The following is a 13,675-nucleotide window of genomic DNA, read 5'->3' as shown; positions in this document are numbered from 1 at the left end:
AGGTGTTGGAAACATTCCTCAGAGATGTTGGTCCATATTGACATGATGGCATCATGCAGTCGCCCGTTCAGCCAGTCTGCCCATTCTCCTCTGACCTTTCGTCCACACCACTGCCGCTCACTGGATATCTTTTTTTAATACTTATCGTTTTTATTTTTCATTATAACATAACAAAACACATTTGAACGAACAATAACACAACCAAACAAAGTGACATGTGACAGCATATTACATATTAACATAGAATTGTTAGATAGATCATAGACTTCACCAATCTTTGAATTCTGTCCATTTTTCCCACAGCTCTTTGCATTTTGATAGTTGTAGTCTTATGATATGTGTAATTCTTTTCATGTTATAAATGTTATCCACTGTTTCTCTCCAATTGTCTGAGGTGGGAGCGGTGGCCTTGTACCACTTTCGTGTAATTGCTTTTTTATGGCCGCCAAAAGAATCTTCAAGTATCGGTCTTTAATTGGGATTGTGATGTCTGTTAAATATCCTAAATATAATACTGTACATGTAAGTTATGTGATTCATGGCACACCTATCTTGCTTTCTGTTATTCTGGATCTAGCTTCATTATTCATTAAGAAATAGTCTATTCTCGTGTGAATCAAATGTGGGGCTGAGTAAAATGTGTAATCCCTTTTCAACAATTGGTCTCTCTCCAGTCATCCATTATTCCCAATTCTTTCAAATTTGTCTGTATATAGTGAGCTATGTTGGTTTTACTACCTCTTTTCTTGCTTGTAGTGTCCAAAGAGTGGTTGAGAACAATATTTAAAATCACCTCCACTAATTAATATCCCATCTGACTACTGAGTAATGATATCAAATACTAATTTGTAAAAAGATTTATCCGACTCTGGGGAGGCATACAGTAGTGTTCAGAATAATAGTAGTGCTATGTGACTAAAAAGATTAATCCAGGTTTTGAGTATATTTCTTATTGTTACATGGGAAACAAGGTACCAGTAGATTCAGTAGATTCTCACAAATCCAACAAGACCAAGCATTCATGATATGCACATTCTTAAGGCTATGAAATTGGGCTATTAGTAAAAAAAAAAGTAGAAAAGGGGGTGTTCACAATAATAAGTGTGGCATTCGGTCAGTGAGTTCGTCAATTTTGTGGAACACACAGGTGTTAATCAGGTGTCCCCTGTTTAAGGATGCAGCCAGCACCTGTTGAACATGCTTTTCTCTTTGAAAGCCTGAGGAAAATGGGACGTTCAAGACATTGTTCAGAAGAACAGTGTAGTTTGATTAAAAAAGTTGATTGGAGAGGGTAAAACTTATACGCAGGTGCAAAAAATTATAGGCTGTTCATCTACAGTGATCTCCAATGTTTTAAAATGAACAAAAAAACCAGAGACGCATGGAAGAAAATGGAAAACAACCATCAAAATGGATAGAAGAATAACCAGAATGCCAAAGGCTCACCCATTGATCAGCTCCAGGGTGATCAAAGACAGTCTGGAGTTACCTGTAAGTGCTGTGACAGTTAGAAGACGCCTGTGTGAAGCTAATTTATTTGCAAGAATCCCCCGCAAAGTCCCTCTGTTAAATAAAAGACGTGCAGAAGCGGTTACAGTTTGCCAAACAACACATCAACTGGCCTAAAGAGAAATGGAGGAATATTTTGTGGACTGATGAGAGTAAAATTGTTCTTTTTGGGTCCAAGGGCCGCAGACAGTTTGTGAGACGACCCCCAAACTCTGAATTCAAGCCACAGTTCACAGTGAAGACAGTGAAGCATGGTGGTGCAAGCATCATGATATGGGCAAGTTTCTCCTACTATGGTGTTGGACCTGTATATCGCATACCATGTATCATGGATCAGTTTGGATATGTCAAAGTACTTGAAGAGGTCATGTTGCCTTATGCTGAAGAGGGCATGCCCTTGAAATGGGTGTTTCAACAAGACAATGACCCCAAGCACACTAGTAAACGAGCAAAATCTTGGTTCCAAACCAACAAAATTAATGCCTCGCAGATGTGAAGAAATCATGAAAAACTGTGGTTATACAACTAAATACTAGTTTAGTGATTCACAGGATTGCTAAAAAAGCAGTTTGAACATAATAGTTTTGAGTTTGCAGTGTCAACAGCAGATGCTACTATTATTGTGAACACCCCCTTTTCTACTTTTTTTTTTATTAATAGCCCAATTTCATAGCCTTAAGAGTGTGCATATCATTAATGCTTGGTCTTATTGGATTTGTGAGAATCTACTGGTACCTTGTTTCCCATGTAATATTAAGAAATATACTCAAAACCTGGATTAATCCTTTTAGTCACATAGCACTACTATTATTCTGAACACTAATGTAATCTAATCTAATGTAACCAGTTCTTTCTCTAACTTTCCTTTAATCGTAATATATCTGCCTTCCTTACCTTTTATTTCTTTTATACATTAAAATTTGATATTATTAGAGATTAAGATTGCAAGTCCCCTTTTATTACTTTCTTTGAATGAGCTAAAAAATGTATTTCTATAGCCCATAGTTTTTAATTTTTCGTGTTCTTTGAGAGATGTGATTCTTGCAAGTAAATTATTTCAGATTTTCTTTTTAAGCTTACTGAGAACCTTTCTTCTTTTTATTGGATTATTCAGTCCATTTACATTCAGTGATATTATTTTCAAAGGATTAATTTGTACAACCACTGGCAAAAATTATGGAATCACCGGTCTCGGAGGATGTTCATTCAGTTGTTTAATTTTTGTTGAAAAAAAGCAGATCACAGACATGACACAAAACTAAAGTCATTTCAAATGGCAACTTTACGGCTTTAAGAAACACTATAGGAAATCAAAAAAAAAAAAATTGTGGCAGTCAGTAACGGTTACTTTTTTAGACCTAGCAGAGGGAAAAAAATATGGACTCACACAATTCTGAGGAATAAATTATGGAATCACCCTGTAAATTTTCATCCCCAAAACTAACACCTGTATCAAATCAGATCTGCTCGTTAGTCTGCATCTAAAAAGGAGTGATCACACCTTGGAAAGCTGTTGCACCAAGTGGACTGACATGAATCATGGCTCCAACATGAGAGATGTCAGTTGAAACAAAGGAGAGGATTATCAAACTGTTAAAAGAGGGTAAATCACCATGCAATGTTGCAAAAGATGTTGGTTGTTCACAGTCAGCTGTGTCTAAACTCTGGACCAAATACAAACAACATGGGAGGGTTGTTGAAGGCAAACATACTGGTAGACCAAGGAAGACATCAAAGCATCAAGACAGAAAACTTAAAGCAATATGTCTCAAAAATTGAAAATGCACAACAAAACAAATGAGGAACGAATGGGAGGAAACTGGAGTCAACGTCTGTGACCGAACTGTAAGAAACCGCCTAAAGGAAATGGGATTTACATACAGAAAAGCTAAACGAAAGCCATCATTAACACCTAAACAGAAAAAAACAAGGTTACAATGGGCTAAGGAAAAGCAGTCATGGACTGTGGATGACTAGATGAAAGTCATATTCAGTGATGAATCACGAATCTGCACTGGGCAAGGTGATGATGCTGGAACTTTTGTTTGGTGCCGTTCCAATGAGATTTATAAAGATGACTGCCTGAAGAGAACATGTAAATTTCCACAGTCATTGATGATATGGGGCTGCATGTCAGGTAAAGGCACTGGGGAGATGGCTGTTATTACATGATCAATAAATGCACGTTTACGTTGATATGTTGAACACTTTTCTTATCCCATCAATTGAAAGGATGTTTGGGGATGATGAAATCATTTTTCAAGATGATAATGCATCTTGCCATAGAGCAAAAACTGTGAAAACATTCCTTGCAAAAAGACACATAGGGTCAATGTCATGGCCTGCAAATAGTCCGGATCTTAATCCAATTGAAAATCTTTGGTGGAAGCTGAAGAAAATGGTCCATGACAAGGCTCCAACCTGCAAAGCTGATCTGGCAACAGCAATCAGAGAAAGTTGGAGCCAGATTGATGAAGAGTACAGTTTGTCACTCATTAAGTCCATGCCTCAGAGACTGCAAGCTGTTATAAAAGCCAGAGGTGGTGCAACAAAATACTAGTGATGTGTTGGAGCGTTCTTTTGTTTTTCATGATTCCATAATTTTTTCCTCAGAACTGAGTGATTCCATATTTTTTCCCTCTGCTTGGTCTAAAAAAGTAACCGTTACTGACTGCCACATTTTTTTTTCCTGATTTCTTATAGTTTCTTAAAGCCAGAAAGTTGCCATTTGAAATGACTTTAGTTTTGTGTCATGTCTGTGATCTGCTTTTTTTCTACAAAATTAAACAACTGAATGAACATCCTCCGAGGCCGGTGATTCCATAATTTTTGCCAGGGGTTGTATATTTAACATAATAGTGATTCTTATTTGTCACATTGCCACGAAAAACACACTTAACAATAAGAACTATAACATAAAAAGAACAGTTGTGAACCTGTATCCGATAAGTCCAAGGACTTTTAACTGGTCTCAATGTCCTGTTGGTGGAGGAGGGGTAGAGCCTCCTAGGAAACGAGGGCTCCTCAGTAGTTGTAGAGTTGGACTCTCAAATGAGTCTCCCCTTCATTCTACACTAGTCCAACAGTTTTCGATTGTCTCACCAAAATTGTGCTTTAGAGCCGATAGTTTAGATAGGGAGGTAGATTGTAGCTAAATCAGAATATCTATCCAGTATAAATAAAAATAGGTTTGTTTGCCCATGTGACAATTTGTAAGGGGTTAACAATTACCAAATAAAGGCAAAAGACAAATCAAAATTGATATAAAATAATAATAATACTGTTTATTCACAAACTTAAAACTATACTTATACTTTAACTTCGTATTAAAAATATATTTTTATATTTCAGTCAATGATACCCGTGCGAACAATGTCTGCTTGCAACCATCTCCCTTTATTTATATTTCACCTGATCTTTGAAACTCCTGAAGCCTCTCTCTTGCTCTCTGACTGGCTCCTCTCCTCACAGATGACTCCTGGTTCCTCTCCCATGGAAACACTTCTTTGATCCTATTGTCGAATCCATCCTCTTGTTCTTCTCCCATCTCCATGTCAAGTCCTCTCTCCCACATCTCTTTCACTGCCATAGGTTTTTGGCCTGTCTTGCCAGTGGATTCTGATTCTTGTCATCGGTGTTTGGATTTTAATACCGTGTGTCTTCGGTACCTTTTTAATGCCACTGTATGCTTTATGTTTTTTAACTGCCTCACTGGGGTAGTCGTGGTCAAAAAACAGTGGTTTATCATTCACTTGTATTCATTTCTTCCATGCTTTCTTAAGAAGGGACTCTGTAGTATCGAATTCCAGAAAGTTCACAATGATCGACCTGGGCACTGCTCCAGGTCCAGGGCATCCAGCTATTCCCCTGTGTGCCCATTGAATTGAGAGACGGGTCTCAGTCAGTAGCTCCAATTCCCTCTACAGCATGTTCTCCACATAGCAGGGGAATGAGTCCCCCTCCGCTCCCTCTGGTACCCCGAAGATTCGGATATTGTTTCTCCTCGATCTTCCTTCCAAGTCAGTAACTTCTCTTTCATATCCCGTTGCACTTCCAAAGCAGAGAGGAGGGCTCGTTTTGACTCAATACTCAGTTCTTCCAGTTCTTCTATTTGCTTTTGCGCCTCTTCCAAAGCTTGTTTCTGCTCTGAAAGTTCTTTTGTGTTTTCCGACATCTGGTCAACCTGTTCTTTAAACATACTGAATTCCTGCTTTAAGTCTGATTTAACTTCATCTTTGAGCGTCGCAAAGTCGCTTTTCATTTCTTGTTTAAGTTCTCGTATTTCTTTTGTTATGCTGCCCAGCCCATCCTGCCATGTAATAGCTGTTAGCTTAGCTCCCTTAGCATGCGCCGTTACCATGTCCTCTCGAGTGGTACCTTCTTCATCCATTTCTGAATCATTTTTGGCTTTTGTTTTGAGGTCTCCGTGTTTGTCATCTTCCACTTTTTTTTTATGTTTATCTTTCAGTGTTGAATTTCGAGTTGTCTTAGTTTGGGGATAAGTTTGTGATTTTCTGGCAAGAGCTCTGAGTTACGCGTCCATTTCCCATGCCACCGACCCGGAACCGGCTGGATTCGCTCACTGGATATCTTGTCTTTTTCTGACCTTTTTCTGGGGCATTCCTGGAGATAGTTGTCTGTGAAAATCCCAGTTGATCAGCAATTTCTGAAATACTCAGACCAGCTCATCTGTCACCAACAACCATGCCACATTCAAAGTCACTTAAATCCCATTTCTTCCTCATTCTGAGGCTCCGTTTGAACTTCAGCAAATTGTCTTCATCACATATAGAGTTGCTGCCATGTGACTGGCTGATTAGCTGTTTTTGTTAACAAGCAATTGAACAGATGCACTCAAACAAAAGTTGCCAGTGATGGTCATTTTAATTGTTAATTACTTTGGGTTTGACTTTCTGAACAAACTTGAGAAGTTTTAAAATAACAGGTTCTGAGCCAACAAGAATATTGCTTTTGTTGTTTGAGGTCATCCATTCTGTCAGCACAGCATCTGAACATGGCTTACATCACCAGCTGCCCTGTCTCCTGTTATTTTCTCGTGCATATAGTGTTTCATGGCAGCTTTGTTTGATTCTGAACGCTAAATCTGGTCTCACTGCTTTCTTGCTGGCTGTCAGGGTGATGCCCGCTATTTGATTAGCAATTCGAAGGATCAGTCCATCAAGCTGTGGGATATCAGGAAGTTCTCACCCAAGGAAGGGTTGGCGGCTTCTCGCCTCGCTGTCACGCAACAAAACTGGGATTACCGCTGGCAGCAGGTTCCTCAGAGAGGTGAGGAGAAGATGACAACGTAATGCAGCTCAATGAATCAGGAGCATTAAAAAAAAAAAAAAAAAAAAAAAAATCCAGTGTCCACTCAGAAAATGTCATGTTTGTTGACTTGTTGGACCTTCTGTACTTTGCAGCATTGAAGAGACACAAACTGGCAGGCGACACGTCAGTGATGACGTACCGTGGTCATGGTGTTCTGCACACGCTCATCCGCTGCCGTTTCTCTCCAGAATTCAGCACTGGGCAGAGGTTCATCTACTCTGGCTGCTCCACTGGCAAAATCATCAGTGAGTCTCACCGTGTGCTTTTCTGTTTCTACATCATATTATTGCAGAGTTGCACAATTTTCCACAGCGCAACCTCTGACCATCCTTCAGCCGCTGCTGTTGCCTTGCTGCAACAGTTAACAAGATCTATTTAGTATTATAGTAGTATAGTATTATATTATTATATATTATAGTATTATATTATAGTAGTATCTATTTATCTATTCTAGTTTAACACAATAACTCATAAACAGTAAATGCTACCATGATGTAATTCTTCTCATTTAAAGGATGTGTAACACTGGTCAACACAATGTGTCTTTCATGGAGTTTTTCAACGGATTTTGCATAATTTGGGGGTGCTCAATCTTGTGTTTGATTTTGCCAATCACATCACATTTTTGAGATATGAAAACATGTTTCTCATAATTCACACCTCTTCAGCGCCATAAATGATATTACGGCTCTTGTACACATTTCACGAGGTTCGTGAAATGTGCATGATTAGTTTTGTGCATGATTAATGGCATCAGATTTGTGAGTAAATAAGCAACTTTGGCGTAATCCATAAATACAGAACATGCAGATTGCAAAAAAAAACATGATGTGACAGAGTAAATCTGAGCTCAGATTCTGATTCAGCACCCCAAAATTACCCTAAATCAGTTCTCAAGGTCCAAGCAATAAAAAAACAAAAATTGTTGATCAGTGTAATGAGTACAAACTCATTTGTTGATGGATATGGATCCAGCACAGAACTATCATATATATCAAGTTTGTTTTCCTTCTGTGGTATAACATATACGTCTCTACCACCTGCTGGACATGTCTGCAACTGTCGAGGGAAATAATTTTATTACCATTGGCCTGACGGAACTGAGGAGCAGATGTGTTCAGCATTACTTGTAGCCTGAAGTGAGATTTTGTCGCTTTCTTTTATGTCGGCAGCCTCGATCTCGTGGACACCAAGGCCAGCACTCTGTGTGTGTAAAAACATGAACAGAGGATTAAAGGCACTTGATAAACAGCTCAAGTGTAAAAGTAGTTCACCCTGTGATATTCTTTGTGTTTCTGTCCCAGTTTATGATGTATTGACAGGAAGTGTGATATCCAAGCTGTCAGGCCACGACGCGTGCGTGAGGGATGTCAGTTGGCATCCCTACGAGGATAACATCATCAGCAGCTCCGTGAGTACACATTTATGAGGGGGGCATAAATAAAAACTTGACCATATTCAACCTCTACAGATGTATCAGGCTTGTTTAATTACAAACACGCACATCATTTTCTTTCAATTAATTTAATCTAATCTTATTCTCTCACTACATTTTCAAAGTCCAAATAATTACTGGTCTGTAAAATGCTGCTTGTATGAATAGTCAGCATCCCACGGTTTTAATTATGGCTGCATTTTGCTACAGTAAGATCTAATTCCAGTACGATAAACAATCTGTCTGATTTCTAAAGTGTTCAGGAGCCGTTTGGTTGACAGATTTATTCAAAAAAGACATTCAGTCTGAGGCAGAGGTGTCTCGCTGTCTCTTACTGTATGTCCGAGGTCATTTTGTGTCGTTTGTGTAACGACATATTCTACCATTTAAAAAATGTGTCCAGTCTGTTCCTCCCCTGGTAAAGGAAGTGCTGACCCGTGTTTAACCCCCCGTTTGTCCACAGTGGGACGGAGCGATTCGAATGTGGGAGCACAGACAAACCCATCCTCTGGAGGAGGAGAGAGACAGAGGGAGAGAGAGCGACAGCTGGGCTTCAGCAAGAGATGTGAGATCAGCAGAGGAGAAGAATGAATAAGGAAAAGATGTCAGACGTGTGACATCACCACGGACAAGGCGAGGCTGGTACCAAGGAGACGATAACCTCACAAGGACTCTGAGAGACTTGTGTATCTTTTAAATACAATGCTGGATATTAATAAGAACATTGATAGTGTGGCTGTGAAGTGTTAATTTGGAAGCACTAGTTGTTAACTGTCAGTAGTCCAGATTAAGGTGGACTGGGATGTTATTTTTTTCTTTCTTTCTTTTCCTGTCTCACTGTTAAAAGGTTTTTACTTTGGCCTGGATCACTGAAAGAAAAATGTGCTAAAGTTCAAGATATGACATGAGTTTAATACTTGTACTATTGAAAATTGATGTTAAATTGGTTGAGTAAATATCAGTGTTGGACATTGCAGGGAGGCAGGGACAGTGCTAATTCTGTATAAATGTATAGTATTTTAATGATAAGAGCATTCAGGGAGTGCATTCAGATAGTTGCCAGTGTTCTGATTTGGCTTAACTGTTTTGATCAAAACAAGCTGTGTCCTGGCAGGAGCTGTCGCCTTCAAAGACTGAATACATAATAAAGCGCTCATGCAGCTGTCCATTTTTAACAAAATGTGGCCTTCTATCAAAGAGCATTTGCAGAGTGCAATAGCCTGAAATGCAGCATATGTTGGTTCCTTTTAAAGAGGAGGTCAAAGAGTTATTTAATTGTAACATCTGTAAAGATATTTGGCCCCATTTTCAACCTGGCACAAAGAAGCATGCAACACAAGCATTAAGGAGGTTCTGGTTTTCTTCATGCACAGCGCCCACGTTGTGGAAATCACAAGTAGATTTGCACTTAGCTGTGCTCCCACAGGTGTGTTGATCTTAAAATGAGGTGTGTCAGTATCATGTGCCAGCAGAATGCAACTGCACCTTAGACCAGCAAACACCTAGTCTGAAATCAAGTGTAGTGCATTTATAGTATTAATGGGTGCAGTACTCAGATATACCGTACATAAGCGGGTTTGTGAAGCCCAAACACCCTGCTTTCACACACACTAAAACTTAATTGAAAATAACCGTTAAACAGAATAAAAGTAATAACTAATTGTGAAAATACAAAACTGGCATAACTGTTTGTACTAGATTTTTACACCACATTATTTGCTCCATGCAGCTAGCTGGGCTGGTCTGGAGTTTGAGTGCAGACGGGGGGGCGGCAACATTCAGTTTTCACAGGCTGGCTGGATCTGGATTATAAACATGGGTGACACAAAAATGTAGTTTGCTGATAGTACATCAAGAAGCGTAATAACCCATGCTACAACACACACAAACAAAATACATTGCAAAAAGTCACCACACAAGTCAGCTTGAACAGGAAAAGTGCATGATGGCACAGTTCTACTTAGTCAGTGTGAACAGTTTTTAACTTATCTTAAAAAGCACTGCATGTGACAGGTCTCAGTGCTTCCATTTATTCAGGAATTTGTGAGCGAGAACCAGGCTGAAACACCTGCACCTTACATGCATGGCACAGGCACAGTGGTCTGTGAACAATCTTCACACATCAAGGATTAACAGGTGTTAATGCACCTGTTGTAGCAGTCACTACATTCCAGTGTGAGGCCCCTTTTGCCTGCTGATTCAGCACACGCACTTTGAGCCTGCTCAGTCTTGTCCACGCCAGAAAACATCTCACTTTTGAATGTCTCCTCCTAATTGCCCCACACAGTCACATGACACACTTTTGTCCTAAAGGTTATGGAGGATGACACTCTGGCTGGTTTTATGGTATGACCACAACACACGTATGACTAATTAGGTGGCTTTGTCCAACCCCTCGTCATCCAGCGCACCAGTCTGCTCTGATTTATGCACCGCATAAATAATAAAGTATGGTCAAACATACCCAGAATGGATGTGTGTGACTTATGGATCATGTGGAATAGATTGTCAAGATAGGGCCCTCTCAATAGTTGTGTTCTATAAAGTTAAGGACAAAACAGCTGCAAGGTGCAAACAGAAGAAGGGTTAAACTCGAGTGTTTATCTGAATAGCGTGGACAACACAAATGTCACACCTCAGAAACTCGGGTGTCATGAAGGTTTATTGCCGCTACATCCACCACGCCATATCGTGTAAATTAACTTGCAGGAAAAAACTAAAACCTGACCTAAACAAAAAGACTTCATTCTGTGACAATGCAGTGATGTCAACTTTAGGCCTTCTTGCTCAAGAAGGAAGGTGTTCAGTCCAAAGAGTAGACCTTTGTCACATACATCTGCATCTACAAATCTGACTTTTTTATGCTTACAATTCAAATGTGGGGGCACGAGCTTCAAGCTAATGGAAAAAAAAAACATGCACTTTGCCAATGTAAGGCTGTATCCTTTTGAAAAGATTTGAATGTGTGAGACAATGTTTAACCTGGGAAAGTGTGTGTGTGTGTGGGGGGGGGGGATCAAAGTTACACACTTGTCTGTATATGCAATTTTTGAATGTTTCTATCAAAGCCCACATTTCACTCTGTTTTACAGTAACAATAAAGCCTTTCTTGAATATGTTTGTGTTTTACTCACTCAGCAGTAGCTGATGGTGAGTTTAATCAGCTACATACAAACTGCAAAATGTGTGTGGTTGAATATACCTGTTCTGTTTCCTTACTGCTGTATTAATTAAAGGCAAAAATGCTCAAATAAATAACACAGATACACAGTTTCATATGTTGAGAGTGAACTACAGTTATTATTTTTTTTTTTTTTAGTCAAATTTATTGTTTCACTGTTGATTTTCAATAAATATATATAGAAATTAAAATATTTCAAGTGACCTAACAAGCTTGTTAAGATGAAATTATTTGAGGCAAATTCATTTTGAAAGTGTATCTATGTAAGGTGTGTATGTGGGGACTCAGTTATCACCACGGATAGATTTCTAACCAAATTGGTCTTTGTGGCTGCAGTTACAAATTAAAGCTGGAGCCACTAAGACCAAATGCAGCAGCAGTGGTTTTTGCAGACAATCAATACAGCAGGAAGTTGTAGCATGAAGACACACACAGGAAAAGCAGCTTTGTTGTTCATTCATACAGTGGAAGATCTCTACAGAATGATTCCCGGACTGCAGGACTTGAGAAGCTGAGAGAGGAATCTGAGTGTCCAGATTTGTGATTGTCCCAGATCAGCACTCCAGGGGCCTCAAGAGCAATGTGGACTTTCTACTAAAAGCTGGCGTACGCCAAAACCCTGAATCTGGCGAAAGCACAAATACATTCAGATGTATCAAAGTGTGCGTAGACATGAATCCACGCACGTTCCGTTTGTGCATCCCACCCAATTTAAATATGCAATTTTATGTAAATAGGCCCTTTGAGCAGGGATTCCCCATGATGTCACATCAGACATGAACGCAGAAAAAAAATTGTGGAGACACGCAGGAACAGTTTATTCAGTGCTCTAATAAAAGGATTTTAATCATGAAACTGGAAAAATGTTTGTGGGAGCTACAGAGAGTGTGCGTGTGTGAGACTGACGCGCAGAACAGCGCGCACACACTGACTTTAAAAAGGTGAGGCGCGCCTCTGCTGGCAGTGTGACATTCACAATTTACACATGTGTTTATTGACAAATACTAAACACAGGAAGCCTGTTAAGAAGTGCTTCACCTCATCAAGCAAAATGAAAAAGTCAATAATAATAATTTTAAAAAATTTGAATGTGCACGTCCTGAAATGTGTCTGCGCTGGTTTTTATGGCCTTTATAGCAATATGTGTGCAGTTAATAGCTCTGATTACATTTGGGAAACCGGCTCTTGCTGCAAAATGCGCTGTAATGTTGGAATGTAACTGGATGACTTTCAGATGAATGCGTTCCACACAGCTGGTGGCTCTTGCAAGGTTGACTGGCACACACCTGACTGATCAGGCAGCTCACGCTGGAATGCCCCTGATGCCAGGACGCCCAGCGTGGTCAGCACATATGTGCACACAACCCTGGGTCCACATCGTATTGCGCTTTGGGCCGACTGCAGTTCTGTGCACCGCCAGTAACAGTGGCCTTGGTAATCGAAATTGGTTTCAGAGCCAATTATCCTCATTTGGAAGTAAATCCTCGTGTTCCATGTTGCCATTTTACTCATCACTTTGCACATGCTTTTATATCCATCTGTACAATTGCAAACAGGTAGGGGTGTTAAATGTTCATCAGTGTGTCTCTCATGTGCACGTCACTTTGATGACTTCTTGTTTTCACACTGTTAAAGGTTCCCTGCGTCACCTTTACATGTCCACAGTGGAACAATAGCCGTGGGAACAGGGAGAGATGGAGAGTGTACAGGTTAGGGCTGCTCAGAGGACCAGTTCAGTTGGCGTACCACGGTTGGGAACCACTGTGATAGATAGCTTAGGGCCAGTCATCTTCCTGTATTCCCATCTTTTCACATGTACAATGACCATAACATAAAAAAGACAGACCTATCAGGTTGCTTATCATAGGGTCTTGGGGCCTCATGTACAAAGCGTGCTTACGCACAAAAACTTACCATACACCCATCTCCACATTCACATGCAAATGTATCATAAGTGACGTGAGCGTGGAAATGTGCAGTGTGTCACACAAAACTCCAGGCTGTTGTACACACGTTTCTACAGCTATTGTTCCACTGTGGACATGTAAAGGTGACGCAGGGAACCATTAATAGTGTGAAAACAAGAAGTCATCAGAGTGATGTGCACATCAGAGACACAATGATGAACATTTAACACATTCACATGTTTGCAATTATATAGATGGATATACAACCCCAATTGCAATGAAGTTGGGGAGAGGTGTAAAATGTAAATAAAA

General features: G+C 39.8%; 1 protein-coding gene across 2 annotated transcripts in view; it reads left to right on the top strand.

Annotated features, from left to right (window-relative positions):
* dcaf11 (ddb1 and cul4 associated factor 11) overlaps window positions 1-11,389 on the top strand; it is a 76,204-nt gene extending 64,815 nt beyond the window's left edge. For both annotated transcript variants that reach the window (XM_034171260.1, XM_034171252.1), the window contains 4 exons: window positions 6,645-6,798; window positions 6,933-7,085; window positions 8,145-8,251; window positions 8,739-11,389. In XM_034171260.1, the coding sequence (XP_034027151.1) occupies window positions 6,645-6,798; window positions 6,933-7,085; window positions 8,145-8,251; window positions 8,739-8,870 (546 nt within the window). In that variant the 3' untranslated portion in view covers window positions 8,871-11,389. The remainder of the gene's footprint in view (window positions 1-6,644; window positions 6,799-6,932; window positions 7,086-8,144; window positions 8,252-8,738) is intronic.
* The last annotated feature ends 2,286 nt before the right edge of the window (window positions 11,390-13,675 follow it).

Source organism: Thalassophryne amazonica, chromosome 1, assembly GCF_902500255.1.
Source record: "Thalassophryne amazonica chromosome 1, fThaAma1.1, whole genome shotgun sequence".
NCBI lineage: Eukaryota > Metazoa > Chordata > Actinopteri > Batrachoidiformes > Batrachoididae > Thalassophryne > Thalassophryne amazonica.
This window is presented reverse-complemented; position numbering and strand designations above follow the sequence as displayed.